This window comes from Cricetulus griseus, chromosome 6 (genome assembly GCF_003668045.3).
Source record: "Cricetulus griseus strain 17A/GY chromosome 6, alternate assembly CriGri-PICRH-1.0, whole genome shotgun sequence".
In the NCBI taxonomy this organism is placed as follows: Eukaryota; Metazoa; Chordata; class Mammalia; order Rodentia; family Cricetidae; genus Cricetulus; species Cricetulus griseus.
The window spans coordinates 46,037,732-46,054,387 of NC_048599.1; the positions used below are offsets into that span (position 1 = coordinate 46,037,732).

Consider the following 16,656-nt stretch of genomic DNA (forward strand, 5'->3'; position numbering starts at 1 on the left):
CATGCTTATTCACTTTAGACTGCTTTATGTTATAAAATTACTATTTTAAGAGTATTTAAAATAAATTTTAAATTGTTCATCTGTTCTGTAGACCTCGTGAGTTTTTAACTAGGGTTTTTATTTTCCTTGAATTTCAGAATGTGAAATAATTATTGATGACGGACAATTTGGAATCCACAGTAAGTGAGACTGAATTTTGAAAACATTTGTTGATACGAGTAACCTGTTGTTACAGCTTATTGGAAATAATGTAACATACTAAGACAACACAATGTGATGTTGAAAACAGAGACAAATATATTTTGTTAATGAATAGCTTCAAGGTTTTGTTTTTTGTGTTTGGTCATTTCAGATTTATGAGCTTATATAATTATAAGTCTACCTGGTAGAGGAGGTGAATATGCTAATTTTTCTGATTCTGTTAGGCATGGTATATATGTTTTGCATTAATGACACTGTAAATTGGTACAAATATTTAAAAATAATATTATTACTATTAAAGTATTAGCATACCATTTCTTTCTTTTTTAAAGTTTTATTTATTATGTATACAGTGTTCTGCCTCCAGGCCAGAAAAGAGCACCAGATCTCATTACAGATGGTTGTAAGCCACCATGTGATTGCTGGGAATTGAACTCAGGACCTCTGGAAGAGCAGTCAGTGCTCTTAACCTTTGAGCCATCTCTCCAGCCCCCTAGCATACCATTTCTTTGTAACACTATGTTGAAAAAATAATGATTCCAAACATTTGAAGAGCTAAATGTTGCTTGTAGGCCAAATTTGTATATTTTATATGTTTAAATAATGTGTTTACAATAAATCCAGACATCTAGAATGTTCTAGTAATTCTGGCTCTTCAAAAATTAACTTATAGTAAAGTTGGAAATTCCTTATCTTCAAAATATGTTTAAAATGTTAATTGTTTTCATACCTTTCTGCTTTGTTAAGTACTTTATCCTCAGAATTCAAACTTCCTCTAGTGGTTAGAAGTCTCCTGGTCCATCAGATTGTCATACTGTCTAGTCTTATCCTGGGTGCTGTACCTGAGGGTCAGAAGTGGTCTTTTCTGACAAGAATGCTCTTTAGAGGATTTACTATATGAATTAAACATAGGTAGTATATATGTATGCCATGGCAGTATTTGAGAAGAAATCCAACCTTTTCCCATTATTTCATTAGGAAGTATTATATTAAAAAATAATACAGTATAAAATGTCTGAATAGGTTTAATGCTTATTTTTTAAAATTTTGTCCTGTTATTTGCAAAATATAATATGCTTTTTTTTTTTTTAGAACTTTATAGAGAATGGCTTTTTGTTATTTTTGTTTTTTAGGTTTTAGTTTTAGTTTTTTGAGACAGGATTTCACTATGTAGCCTTGGCTGGCCTGGAAGTCAGAGCTCTATCTGCTCTATCTTCTAAATTTAAATTCTGTTCCACCATTCCCAGTTAAGATTATTTTATTTTTATTTGTGTTTGTATCTGTGCACCTGATTTCTGGTGTCCATAGAGGCCAGAAGAGGGTGGCATATCTCCTCAAGTTGGAATTACAGATGGTTGTGACCTCTCTGCTGTGTCTGCTGGTATCCAAACTCAGGTCCTCTGTGAGAGCAGATGTGCTCTCTAGCCCCCAGAGAATAGCTTTTTCTTCAGCTAAAATGTATGACATAATATCTGTCATGTTAATTACATTTTATGGTTATAAATTATAGCATTTCTATCTTTGTCTCTATCTTCACTTCCCAGTGTCACATTATATTCAGTTTTAGTTAGTTTTCAGGATAGAAAAGCATTTCTTTGACTTTATCCACGTTTATAAATAATATTTGAATTTGAAGATTTTAAAACATTCTTAAGTTATACCTCGGAAGAGAAGGCTTTTTTTTTCTTTTTTTTTTTTAGTCCAGTTGATTTAAAAGGCTAGGTTGAAAAGAGCAACCTAGCAATGGTGTTTATGAAAAATGTATTACCTTTATTAGTAGGTAACTTCGAGTTAAGTAGTATTTACAGAATGTTATTTATTACACCATTTGTTATGGTGGCACATATTAGTGTGAGAATCAGAGCTGACTGAGTTGGGTTCTTCTCATTTCTCAAATCTTCAATACTAGTTCCACATTCAGTTTTAGTTAGATATGAAGTCTTTCAAGTTGTGTGTGTTTGTTTGACCAGGATATCCATAAACTCAGAAATCCTCCTGCCTCTGCTTTCCGAGTGCTGGGATGGAAGAGTGCATGCCCAACAACAATCCTTATCTATGTATGTACTATGTAGCTTTGGCTGTCCTCTACCTCCTGAGTCTTGGGATCAAAGGTGTGTACTGCCATGCCCGGCCTATGATGGCAATTCTTACAGATTTACTTACTTTATTTGAGTTGCTGAGTAGCTGATTGTTGGTAGTCATCTAGCTTTGTTTCTCTAACTTCAAATGAAAGTTCCCTTTCAGTGATGCATTTAAGATTGCTTTAATTAAAGTTAATACATTAATTACATGTAATGCTGGGAAAGGACCAGAATTATATAATCTGAGTGTATTGAATGATGTGACTAGCATTGTTAATATGTATTAAACTTTACTGGATTGTTTAAAAGTGTGTACTTCTATTCTCCTTCCTGTTTATCCCACCAGATGGTGTCGAAACACTGGATTCTGGATGGCTCACGTGTCAGACTGAAATAAGATTACGTCTGCATTATTCTGAGAAAGCTCCTGTCTCAATTACCAAGAAAAAATTCAAAAAATCTCGATTTAGGTATGGCTAAGTGATTTTATTACTTACGCTGTTTATTTTTGCTATTAATGTAGATTTCTGACCTTTAAAATTATAGGGTTCTAGGATAGTGAATTGTTTTCATCCCTTAAATTGCTAGTGTTACACCTTTATATTAGTTTTAACTCTAAAATTGCAACCAGAAAAAAGCAGTTTTGTAAAAACAAGTGGTTTCTAGGCGCATGTATTTTGTAGTTTCTGTCATTTAACCTTTCATACTGTAGGGATTGCTTTAAAATCTATAAAGCAAGTGAATTTGTGGTGAGAGGCAAATGGCACAAACAGAAAATGATTGTCAGAAATGGCCTTAGAGCCAAATTTTGTCATGACTTTTAAAGGCTTTGACAATGAAAGGTAACAGTTATCCTGGCGGCTCCAGACTCTGCTGCTTTCCTTCCTCTTCCTCCTCTTCCTCTTCTTCCCCTCTTTCCCGTCCCTGTTGTAGGGATAGATGGAAAAGCCTTGCAAAGATAGTTAAATTAGTTTTGCTGTAATATCATTGAACATAAATCTGAGTAAGCTGGTTTCCTTAAGATGTTGCCTACCTTGATGTCTAATCTTGTGATTTTGGAATCAAGAATTCCAGGTTTTGATATGTAACAACAAGCTTTTCTGGTCTATCAAGGCTGGGTAGAAATGTCCATTTGCAGTAACTGGAGACCTTGATATATTATTTTTTTAGTATAATTCATAATAATATACCCTACAAATCTTTAGTTATTTTAATTACCTAAATACGTTATAATACATATCCCAATCACAGGTAAGAACAAATGGGTGGCTGCCAGAGACGTGTTTTGGCAGGGGTGTGGGAGGTGTTCAGGTCCCAAAGAGGATGAGTGGTGTTGGGGGGGGGGCTGACATGATCTGAGGGTGAATTGGGATGGTTGCCAGCAGCTTTTATTGAAAAAAGAATACACCTTTTATACTCTAGAGTTGCACATAGGATTAAATGTGAGAAAAGGGGCCTGAGAACAGAGGTTGGTTGAGGAGTCAAGCATTGATCTTGTTAATGAAAGGCCACAAGTTCGTCTTGCCAGAGAAGAGAAAGAGTAACTTTTTTTTTTTTTAAAGATTTTATTTATTTATTACGTATACAGTCTTCTGCCTGCATGCCAGCAGAGGGCACTAGATCTCATTCAAGGTGGTTATGAGCCACCATGTGGTTGCTGGGAATTGAACTCAGGACCTCTGGAAGAACTAATGAGCCATCTCTCCAGCCCCAGTAACTTTTCTTTGTAGCTGCAGGAACTTCAAGCCCCTGAGGGAATGCCTGATTTGGGGGAAAGGACTTCTGGGAGCAGATAATCCACTATAATTTAAGAGCAACTTACATTCCTTGAGCTGTTCCCTAATTGTGTCCCTTTGTGTCTTAGTGTTACTATATTGGCCTTTTCCCATCATACATTCCCAAAAGGGAAGATCCTGATGCCTTACTCTTTTGCCATTATACTACGCTATTCTGATTTCTCTATACTTATTAATTGAAGTATTGCCCTTGATGATCTCAGGCTGTGGATATGACTTGTAGGCATTTCATCCTTGGGATCAGGTGTGTCTAATAAATCTTTAACTTTCCTGTTCTTTGTGTAATTTGGAGGGTACAATGGGATTCCTGGTTAGGAGGTGCTGGATGTATTTTTCCAGAGAATTATTTTGTTTAGAGAGGCTACTGTTACACACATTTTTATTGTTTACCAAAGCCCACACAAAATTTCCCAAAGGGAAAAGCATTAATAGAATCATTAAAAATTGGAAGTATTCAACTTCATCAAAGACCCTAGAGGATGGATATAATATTACCTTAGTAAAAGGAAGTGCAAGGCAAGCAACTTCCAAAACGAGAAGAAACATCAGAAATAGCTGGCTGTCTGGACAGTCACCTAAGGTTCCTCTGCAACATTGGGGCATCCCATCTTCAGCCTACAGGCCTAGACTATCTGATGGACTTTTCTGTGAAGCAGAAATTTTTGAAGGACTGTCCTCTGTTTGGGCAAAGTTCCACAGTCACTTTTCTTTGTGTCCTGCTGGTCTAGTTTGAACAGCATGCTGCCAACAGTCAAGGCGCAAGGGTAGTGTCTTGTCCAAATGGCTAGCCTTTGCCATAAAGAAAGTAAACTCTGTATGGAGGTTCTTCAATGCCATCATCTTTTTTTTTGGAGTAAATTGATGCTGCTAGTAGCAGACATGTCTCATTGTCAAAAAAACAAAAACAAAAAAAAAAAAACAAAAAAACTTATGTTATTAAAACATTTTAAATGCCATATTCTGTAGGTCTAAAATTATCTTTGTATGGCCTTGAAAACATACCTAACTTGACTGTAAGTTTGATAGTGATTACTATTAACCTGTATTTATTATCCTAAATAGCTTTTAAATACCAAAACTTTACATAACATTTTAAAATGAGCTATATAGACTGGCAGTGGAACCAATATTTATTCCTAGTATACAAATGGACTTTGGGAGCCCATTCCCCATGGAGGACTACTCTATCAGCCTAGATACGTGGGGGCGGGCTTAGGCCTTGCTCCAAATGATATGACAGACTGATGATCCCCAATGGAAGGCTTCATCCTCCCTGGGGAGTGGAAGAGGGGGAATCTGTGGGGAATGGGAAGATGGGAGGGAGAGGGAACTGGGATTGATATGTAAAATAAGATTGTTTCCAAATAAAAAAATAACAAAGAAAAAAGTGAGCTTGACTACAATACCTTAAACAAGAATAAAAACATATACAGCATAACAAAAAATAACCTTAAATTTGTATCAATATACAAAAATCCATACCAGTGTAAAATATTTGAGACTAGTGTGTGTTGTAGTTTTTTTGTTGTTTTTTTGAGACAGGGTTTCTCTGTGGCTTTGGAGGCTGTCCTGGAACTAGCTGATCTGGAACCCAGAGATCTGCCTGCCTGCCTGCCTCAAACATACTTGCCTGCCTCCCAAGTGCTGGAATTAAAGGTGTGCGCCACCACCGCCTGGCAGTGTTGTATTCTTTTATGTTGCATTTATTTAACTCTGTGAAGGTGTTTTACTTTACCTGCCTAAAACACCTGATTGGTCTAATAGCTGAATATTCAATAGCAAGGCAGGAGAAAGGATAGGTGGAGCTGGAAGGCAGAGAGAATAAATAGGAGAAAAAGAGGGATTGGGAAGCAAGAGAGGATCTAAGAACAAGAAAAGAGAGAGGACACCAGGGTCCAGCCACCCAGCTACACAGCCAGCCACAGAGTAAAAAGAAAGATATACAAAATAGAGAAAGATATAAGCCTAGAGACAGGATAATTTATGTTAAAAGCTAGCTAGAAACAAGCCAAGGCCAGGCATTTATCAGTAATAATAAGCCCATGTGTGGTTTATTTGGGAACTGGGTGGTTGGCCCCTCAAAAGAGTAAAGAGTGAAAAAAACAACACTAGTGATTTAAAAGTAGACTCAACAATCTGCCCTTTTATCCCTATTTCTATACTATATCCTCCCTTTTTTTTTCCTTCAGAAAGAGATCCTTGACTCTAACCCCTTTGTTTAGCTTTTTTCCTAATCATGACCAATTACTTATAATTAACCCCTCTAAATGATGACAAACATCTATAACCCATCAAATGACCAAAAGCCACCCATGCCACCTCTTGGAGATGTGTGTGTGTGTGCTGTGTTCTAGACTGCTTTCTGTTGTCTGGGGGTGCTGGCATCTTTAGGAGACTCTGGGAATATTGGAATAACAGTCAAGTCCTGGACGAATTAGCTGTATTATTTGTTGTCCAGTCTCTGTGCAATGGGAAAACGCAAGACTTATGTGAAGTCCTGCCTCAAGTAGTCTTTGAGGCTCTACCATCTCAGCCAGCAGCCTTGAAGCTGTTCTGCATGCAGAACTCTGAGGAAACTACAACAGAGGCATTCTGAGAGACTGGATCACTTGGGCTACCCAATTTCATTGGTGTCTGGTCCCATTGCTCTGAAAATATACAAACTTTCAAAGGTTACATATGTATCTGCATTAACACAAGTATGGAATGTGCAGTGTGCACAAATCAGTTTTATGTTCAAGCATAGAAAAGGCATATGTCAGCTTTATAAGTGTGTTTGAACTGTACAAACAAACTAATATAAATTTCTATCCATGCCTTATGAAAGGATGGTAAGTAATAATAAGTCATGAGGACTCTGTAGCCAACAAAACTTAACTCATCTCACACCTGTTCCCATGCAGAGGGATCAGCATACATGTCACCTTTCCTGTAATCTTTTTTTGACTTCCTCCCCCATGCTTGTAGCCAGGATACTCAGCTCTCCCCCATTCAGATCTGATCTCTGTTAATCTAGAAGGAATCCACAGCCTTTCATTTCTTGTGGAAACAAAAGTATAACCTCTCCCCCAGTTTTTGAAGTTAAGACATTTTCAAAATATAGGTTGATTTAATTTAGCAGTTTCCATAATCCAATGTCTCTCAGCTGGGTTTTTTGTTTGTTTGTTTGTTTGTTTGTACTTCAACATTTAAAAAAATTCAAAATTAAGCTGGGCAGGGGTGGCACACTCCTTTAATCCCAGCACTCTGGAGGCAGAGGCAGGCCTGTTTGAGGCCAACCTGGTTTACAAAGCTACATAAAGAAACCCTATCTTGAAAAACAAAACAAAATTCAAAATTAACAAGACACCATATAGGATCCAAACACCCTGTGTATTTTCCATCCTTTCATGACGTGCGTGCTTGCATGCTTGCGTGCTTGCGTGCGTGTGTTACTTTAAAGTCTTTTATTATTTTTAAATTATTATTTTCTGTCTATACTCATTTTTTTTTCTTAAGCCTATATGCATTGTTAAACACACTGTAACCTGTTTAGATGTTTTTTTCTGTCTGAACCTGCTTTATTGCATACCTGTAACCTTTTCTGTCTGCATGAACAAAACCTTAAACCTGCCACATGGCTTAGTTCATGGCACCCTGGGGGCTCAAGCATGCAGGCAGCTGCCAGGAGACATGTCTCTACTGCGGCTAGCATGAGAGACATGAGACTAGGAAGCCACATTTGACTGCATTTTTATATGTTTAAAATCTTTTTTAAAAGATTTCTCCTGTCTTATGTGTATATACTTGGCCTCACATTGGGCGTCTTTTATAGGTGGGTATTTCTTTCCAGCCTGCCAAATAACCACATGGAGACTTCTTATTAATTACGGAAGGTTGGCCAATAGCATATGCTGTTTTTCTAGCTCTTATTCATCTACGTACTGCCCATCCTGCTTGCTCTGTGTCTCGTGTCATCACTGCATTTTTGCCAGCATTCTCTCTGCCCCCAAATCCTGCCTACCTGTTGGCTGTTTAGCTTTTTATTAAACCAATCACAATGACATATCTTCATGAAGTGTAAAGGGATATTCCATAACAGTGTTCAGTTTAAACCTCCAGTTCTAATGTACATTTAGAAATGCACTAGTAGATTTTGGTTTAGTTTGTGCTTTTGAGATCTCCCAAAAGGAGTTCTTGTTCTTTGAAGGCTAAGAAATTGAGAGATAGCTATAATTGGTATTACAGTAAATCAACACTGCAGGTTTTAGTCTAATGTTATTTTTGTTACTTGTATTTATGTACATTATATGATTTCTTTTTTTTTCCTTACTGGGTTTCATTCTTTTCTCAATACAGGGTAAAGCTTACATTAGAGGGTCTGGAGGAAGATGATGATGATGATAAAGTATCTCCCACTGTTCTTCACAAAATGTCCAACAGTCTAGAAATATCCTTAATAAGTAACAATGAGTTCAAGTGCAGGCACTCACAGCCAGAATGTGGGTATGGCTTACAGCCTGATCGCTGGACTGAGTACAGCATACAGACAATGGAGCCAGATAACCTGGAGCTAATCTTTGACTTTTTTGAGGTGAGTAGTTGTTTTATCTAGACAGAGAATTCAGGCATGAACTTATTTTTGTATGTAGTTAGATTTTGCTCCTTAGAAAAACCTAGTGGAGCAGAATAAGCTACTTCAGTAGAATTATATTGTAAATAAGGACAAGATGTCTGTGCCTATTAAATAATATAAATATAAAACTTTCAAAGAACTTTCCATGGGTTGAATAGAGGGTGGAAATCTGTTTTTTTCTCCCAGTGAGGCCTTTTGTAGCTCGTTCATGTTGGACTCTACCTCAAGAATGACCATAATTATAGACATGGACATCTGTGCCATTTTGTGGGGCTGCAAATGGGACCAGGTCTTCATGCATGCTAGACTAACATTCTCAAATGAGCTACATCCTCAGCTTCAAATGTATCTTTTTATTATGACAATTCATTATAATGGTAGATTTATTTTATAATTTAGTATGTTTAGCAACAAGTTAATAAAAAGTTTTTTATTGTGTATATGTGTGTGCATGATTTTTGTATTGGTGGGATATGCATCCCACATGCTTGTTTGAAGGTTTGAGGACAACTTAAGGATTTGGTCCCTTCTGGGGTTTGAACCCAGGTTTCCAGATGTACTGGTTCCTTTTTTGTTAACTTTACACATATTTGAGAAGAGGGCATTCTAATAAAGAAAATGCCTTCATAAGATTGGTCTCTAGGCATATCTGGGGGTATTTTCTTGATTAATGGTAGATATGGGGAGCCCAGCCCATCATACAACCCCTGGGCAGGTGGTCCTGGATAGTGTAAGAAATCAAACCAAGAAAGGTATGAGGAACAAGCTTGTAAGTAGTACTTCTATATGGCCTCTGCTTCAGTTTCTGCCTCCAAGTTCTTGTCTTGATTTCCCTAGATGGTGAACTACAAATTGTAAGATAAAGTAAACCCTTTCCTTCCCCAAGTTGCTTTATTGTAGGTTGTGATGTATATCAAAAGTAAAAAAGTAATTAAGACATCAGGCTTGCATAGCAAGCCTTTTACCTGCTTAGCCATCTTCTTTTTTTTTTTTCCTCTTCAAGATTATTTATTCATTTATTATGTATGCAGTGTTCTACCTGCATGTGTGCCTGCAGACCAGAAAAGGGCACCAGATCTCATTATAGATGGTTTTAAGCCACCATGTGGTTGCTAGGAATTGAATTCAGGACCCTTTGGAAGAGCAGTGCTCTTAACCACTGAGCCATTTCTTTAACCCTGCTGATCTAAAAATCTAGTAAAATTCATGTCAGATTTAGAAGAATCTATGCTAAGGTCCTAACCTAATGACACTTTTGTTAGCTCTTTTTTTATATATAAATTCTTTAATTAGTACTTTGTTTCCTATAAGTAATACTTGCTTGCCACCTTCTCTAATGACCTTATACAATGTGCCTGTCCTATAAATTTTATGTACTGGTTCCTTAACCTGTAGTTCCTTTGATGCCTCTGCTGATTTCTATATTTTGAGAATATGCTTTGGCAGTGAGTGGAAATGCCTAGCTATGTTTTTTTGATAGCAACAGAATTCAAGGTAGATTTAAACATTGAGTGAAACTTGTTACATATAATTAAAAGGTTTGTAATCTTTGAATTATTCAATTGGATGGTATTTTTGGATATTTTGTCTTTTTGAATGCCTCTTATTACATAAGATCTATTATGAAAATTATAGATCTAAACTTAAGATGGTGGGAATTTATAAAAATATAGTATGAAGTTTTGGTTGAACATTTTTTTGTTGATTACTTATGTGCCTACCTTAAGATTTCCCCGCCTTGACCTTCTATGTGCTGGTTACAGATACATGTCAGTTACAGTGCTTGACTATGTCATGTATACATTTATCTTTGAGGTGGGGTATAATGTAGCTCAGGCTAGCTTGAATTGCTGTGTAGTTGAACATGACATTGAACTGATCTGATCCTTCTGCTTCCTCTTCCCAAGTGCTTCGATTATAGACAATGTCTGGTTTTGTCCAGTGTTGGGGAATCAAACCTAGGGCTTCATACCAATGGAGTATCTAGTCCTATATTTCTTTCTCATTTGTTGTCTTCCATAGACTCCAAGTTCACTTTAAAGTTTTGGGGGAATGAAAATTGACAATGTTGCTGAGCGGTGGTAGTGCATACCTTTAAAATCCCAGCACTCGGAAGGCAGAGAGAAGTGGATCTCTGTGAGTTCGAGACTAGCCTGGTCTATAGAGTGAGTTCCAGGACAGGCTCCAAAGCTACAGAGAAACCTTGTCTTGAAAAACAAACAAAACAAAACAAAACAAAAATAAAGACAAAGAAAGAAGAAAAAGAAAATTGACAATGTTTAAAAATTCAGGGCAGTCCAGAAAGGTGGCTCAGTAGCAAGCTTTCTTATCGGACTGTCATTGGACTGCCAGCCCGGAAAATAATGATCTGGAGACTTACTAATTATAAGAAGCTTGGCCTTAGCTTAGGCTCTTCCCCATTTAGCTCTTACAACTTAATTAACCCATGTTTTTTAAATTTATGTTCTGCCATGTTGCTTGGTTACTTCTTAGTACAACACATCTGACTTGCTGGTGAAACCCCCACCTCTCTTCTTCCCAGAGTTCTCTCTCTTCCTGAAAATTCCGCCTAGTCTCTCCTGTCTAGCTATTGGCCATTCAGCTCTTTATTAAATCAATCAGTAGGCTCCTTGGGCAGAGATGCATCTTTACAGTGTATACAAATATCTGCAACAGCTCAGTGGTTAAGAGCCCTTTTGTATTCTTGGGGATGACCCGAGTAGGTAGGACAGCTCATTTCCTCCAGTAACTAGCTCCAGGGGTTCTGACCTCCTCTTTTGGCTTCCATAAGCACCTGTACCTATAGGTACACGCACGCACACACAAACTTTAAGAACTAAAACTATTTATTTTTTTATTGGAGCCAATGAGAGCATGGCTCAGTGAGTTAGGGTGCTTGCTGCTAAACCTGATGACTTGAGTTCAATGCCAAATCTCATTCTCCCCCCCCACACACACAAAATTTTTTAAAATGTAACAAATATAAATACAAATTCAGGACGTTTTTTTTATTTTTTTATTTTATTTTTTTTTTTTTTAGGAAGATCTCAGTGAGCACGTAGTTCAGGGTGATGCTCTTCCTGGACATGTGGGCACAGCATGCCTTCTGTCATCTACCATTGCTGAAAGTGAGAGGAGCGCTGGAGTCCTTACTCTTCCCATCATGAGCAGAAATTCCAGAAAAACTATAGGCAAAGTTAGAGGTAAGTTGGGGAGAAGCAGATAAGCCCTTAAAACTAACCTAAGGTTGTACTAGAATTTTCATTAGTTTAAGTTGAATATTTGCAAATTATGAAGATCAAATAAACAATGTACTTTCATTATTAATAGGACAATAACACTTTAAGGAGCATACTCACTGAATTTTCTGAATTAATGTTGCCTTGATCTTTTCTTGTTTGGTAGAGATTGACAAAGCTGGTTCTATTCAAATGTTGCTTAGCTCATAGTGGTCTTTTTAATTATGCCCCCCTTTTTTCCTATGAAGTTGATTTTATCATCATCAAGCCATTACCAGGATACAGTTGTTCTATGCAGTCTTCATTTTCCAAGTATTGGAAGCCGAGAACACCACTGGATGTTGGGCATCGTGGTGCAGGGAACTCAACAACAACTGCTCAGTAAGTTGCATATTTGGATGAGATTACCATTCGTAGCTCATTGCTTGGTAGGTTAATGGATTTGCCTGCTAAGTATCAGAAGATGCCTCTTCATTACTCTTAGAATTAAATGAAAGTGGTGGTAAGAGAAAGGGATTACTATGCCAACAGAAACAAAGTCTCTCCTGAGATAATGTTTATTTTTTTTTGATGTGCTGGATGCATAATGAAAAGGACATTAAAAATTGAAAGCCAGCCAGGCATGGTGGCACACACCTTTAATCCTAACACTTGATAGGCAGAGGCAGGTGGATCTCTGTGAGTTTGGGGCCAGCCTGGTCTACAGATCAAGTTCCAGGACAGGCTCCAAAACTACAGAGAAACCCTGTCTTGGAAAAACCAAAACCAAAACCAAACAAAAAAATAAATAAATTGAAAGCCAGGAGGGAAATTTTGATGGAGCAAGCTTTTTTGGCCTCCTTTTTATCAGCCTTTTGATTGTTTTTCTTGCAAGCTGCTCTCTCTGGGCCTCAATTTGCTCACCCATGGAAGGGTTTGGACAAGGGTTACCCTTAATGCTTTTTTCTTATCTATGTACCATGGTTCTATGGAGGTATATAAGTAAATTCAGTCTAGACTTCATCAGACACAAATGCCTGCCTAATAAAGTTGTGTTTCCCTTCCAGTTTTGTAAATTTGTCAGTGTTGTACTTCATTGCCAGAGGTTTTTTACTAAAAATTTAATCCTACCTTTAAAAAAATATTTGGGTATTTTTGTGTGTGTGTTTTGTTTTTGTATGTGCAATTCTCATGGAATTTAGAGGCTATCAGATCATCTGGAGCTGGAGTTAAAGGTTGTTGTAAGCCATCCAGTGTATACTAGGAGCCAAACATAGGTTCTGTAGGATTGCAGATAACCTAACTTGTCTCCAAGAAAAGTACAGGGAGGTTTGTGTTGTGATGTGGAATACATCTATCACTATAAGTAATAGTTAGAGCTTATATTTATGAAGTGAGTGCACATACCAGCCAAGTTTGTTCACTATCATATTTTGAGTATAGCAAAATTAGCCTCAACATAAATGGTAAGTCCTGTTTTCACTGTTGAAGATATGATATAGTTGGCTTACTACAGTGTTTCTTTTCTTTAGCACTTGATGACTACATTTCTTCTCTATTTTAGGCTGGCTAAAGTACAGGAAAATACTATCGCTTCTTTAAGAAATGCTGCCAGTCATGTAAGTACCATTTCTTTAAACAACTTTAGACTTTTGAGATAGAAACAGGGAGCTCTTCCTGTTTGTACTAACTGATAAAACTATTCCTTGTTCTGAAAATGTTTTTAAGTGAATATAAAATATTTTTGGTGTTTGTTTTCATTTGCGATGAAGATTCACATGTAAATAACCAAATAATAACCAGCCTTTGAAAAGTATTTTATATGTATGAATGTTTTGCCTGATTTTGTGTACGTGTACTGCATGTGTTCCTGGTATCCTCAGAGGCCAGAAGGTAGTGTCAGATCTCCTACAGCTGGAGTTACAAACCTTTGGGAGCCCTCCAGTGGGTGCTGGGAACTGAACCCAGGTCATGTGAAAAAGCAGTAAGTCATTAAGAGCCTTTAACCTACCTTTCCACACATACTTTTGTGGGGGACAGGGTCTTTCTGCCTCAAAAATAGCAGATGCTGGCCTAAATTGTATGATTTAGCCACCCAGGCTGGCCTTGAACTTTAGTGATCCCCACTTCTGTTTCTCAGTTGTTGCCGTTTATAAATATGAGCCACCATGTCCCCTTCCCATCCTTTTTTGAGATAAAAATGTTCCTAATGACTGTTTTTGCTTATAATAATAATGCTTATAGAAGGCAGTGATTTTATGCAACACTTCATAGCATTTTATTATTTATTGGGGGGTGGGGTGCTCACAAATGTCTACATATCATGGTATACATGTGGGGGTCAGAGGACAATTTGTGGGAATTCTGTCTCAGCACCCCCCTTCCACCTTGTGAGTCCCAGAGATTAAACTTAGGTCATAAGGCTTGATGCCAATGGTTGCCTTATATAACAATTTTTAAAAAAATGTATCAATACATGTGTGAAATATCATTGAAATACATTGTTCTGTACTCTCAAAAGAAAATAAAAGTAAACTTGATTGTAATGAATCTCTTCTTTTATCCAGTTATAAAGTATTAGTTTATTTTGCTTCCTCCACCTGACCAAAGAAACTCAGACTGTAGACTTAACTGGGTTGTGGGACCAGAGGGCATCTCATTCTTTATCTTTCCATTGTTTTTCACAGTGGCTTCCATGTTACTTTAAAAGTAGTTTAATCACAGAACTTGAGAGGCAGAAGCAGGAGGATCTCTTTGAATTGGAGAGTTCCAGGATAGCCAGAGCTAAATAGAAAGACACTCTAAAAAACCAAGAGCAAAACAAACAACAACAAAATAATTGGTTGTGGAGACAGGATTACCATATATTTGAGGCTAGCCTAGACTATAAAAGCCTGTCTCAAAAAACCATAAAAGGAAAAAAAAAGTTGAATAAATTATTTCTTCTAATACTAGAGATTGAATCTAGGACAAATCCTAGATCATAGGACTACGTTAACCTCATCCTGCTTATGCTGGAACTATAAGCTTGTGCTTTTGGGCCCAATTTGTAAGCATATCCACTGTGAATTACTTAATGAACTATTATCTGTCCTAAGGTAATTCATATTTTAGTCTCTCTGAAATCAGAATTGCTTTAGTCATGGTTTAATTGCTGACATTTCCCCTCTTTTTCCTAGTAATATATAGCATTTTATAATTTATGGCATCTTAAATTGGTTATTAGTATTTAAAAGTATTTAGAGATCCAGGCATACTGGCACACACCTTAAACCCAGCACTTAGGAGTCAAGGGAGGTGGATCTCTCTAAGTTCATGGCCAGACAAGGCTACACAGTGAGGGCCTGTCTCAAAAAAATTAGTATGTAGTTTTTCCTTTAGTTGAAAGATATACTAATCTATGATGTACTGAACCATAGTTCATCATTTGGAACTAGTTTTAGTTCATTGTTGCTAATTAAGCAGCATTTACCTCTTAGTAAAATTTTCTTTCAAATGGATGATGATATAAAACATTTTAACTGGGAAGGTGTTTATTCAAGTGGTGGAACTATGAAGAAATGGTGTAGTTTGTGCTCTTACAGAAACTTATATTTAAAGCCATAAAACTAGCTATGTTTCCTGCTTTGGAAATCAACAGGAAGGGGGCTGGAGAGATGGTTCAGTGGTTAACAGCACTGACTGCTCTTAAAGAGAACTTGTGTTCAGTTCCCAACATCTATGTGACAACTCAACTGTTTGAAACTCTAGTTCCAAGATATGCAATGCCCTCTGATGCCCTCTGGAACCAGGCATGCAAGTGGAGCACAAACATAACACTCAGACAAAGCACCCATACACTTTGTTTTTGTTTTTCAAGACAGGGTTTCTCTGTGTAGCCTTGGAGCCTGTCCTGGCACTCACTCTGGAGACCAGGCTGGCCTTGAACTCACAGAGATCCAACTGCCTCTGCCTTCCAAGTGCTGGGATTAAAGGTGTGCGCCACCCATGCCAGGCTGCATCCATACACTTTTGTTGTTGTTTTGGTGGTTTCTTGTTTATTTGTTTGGTTGGTTTTTGTTTGTTTGTTTATGAGATAGGGTTTCCTGTTTTGAAACAGGCTGTCCTGGAATTTGCTTTCTAGACCAGCCTGGCCTCCAACTCACCTTTCTCTTCCTCCCAGGTGCAAGGGATAAAGGTGTGAGCCACCACCACCCAACTCCATACACATTTTATTAAAAAGGCAGCAGGAAGGTAGATGATACAGTCAGCTCCCAAGATCCTTCTCTTTGTGTGTATTCATATGTATGGTCACAGCATTATTACATAATTCATAGGCTTGGTTTCCTTTGAGCCTGACTGACTTTTTTCAGTGAATGTACACATTTGTGTCTCAATTTATGTTCTTGGCCTTTACTTGGGTTAGTTTATAAGACATGGGCAACTTTTAAAATTAATATTTTTTCTTCTTTCTCTTGAAACATGGTCTCACTATGTAGCCCTGGCTGGCCTGTAACTCACTGTGTAGACCAGACTGTCCTTAAACTCACAGAGCTCTGCTTGCCTTTGCCTACTGAGTTCTGGGACTGAAGACATGTGTCACTATGCTTAGCTAAAACTAATTTTCTTAACAACAATCCCTGTCCTCTTTTTCATTGATTTAGGCCTCTGTATAGAACTTTACTTGTGTATCATTCTTGTCATTCAATTTCTGAATATTGGACAACAGTTGCAACTTTTTCTTTTTTTTTTAAAGAATTTTAATT

The 16,656-nt window shown here is 37.3% G+C and overlaps 1 protein-coding gene across 4 annotated transcripts in view; it reads left to right on the forward strand.

The window, feature by feature from the left end:
* Positions 1-16,656, forward strand: part of Gpcpd1 (glycerophosphocholine phosphodiesterase 1) — a 54,347-nt gene that overhangs the window by 18,330 nt on the left and 19,361 nt on the right. For all 4 annotated transcript variants that reach the window (XM_027421714.2, XM_027421715.2, XM_027421716.2 and 1 more), the window contains 6 exons: positions 138-179; positions 2,629-2,752; positions 8,417-8,651; positions 11,734-11,896; positions 12,181-12,313; positions 13,476-13,530. In XM_027421714.2, the coding sequence (XP_027277515.1) occupies positions 138-179; positions 2,629-2,752; positions 8,417-8,651; positions 11,734-11,896; positions 12,181-12,313; positions 13,476-13,530 (752 nt within the window). The remainder of the gene's footprint in view (positions 1-137; positions 180-2,628; positions 2,753-8,416; positions 8,652-11,733; positions 11,897-12,180; positions 12,314-13,475; positions 13,531-16,656) is intronic.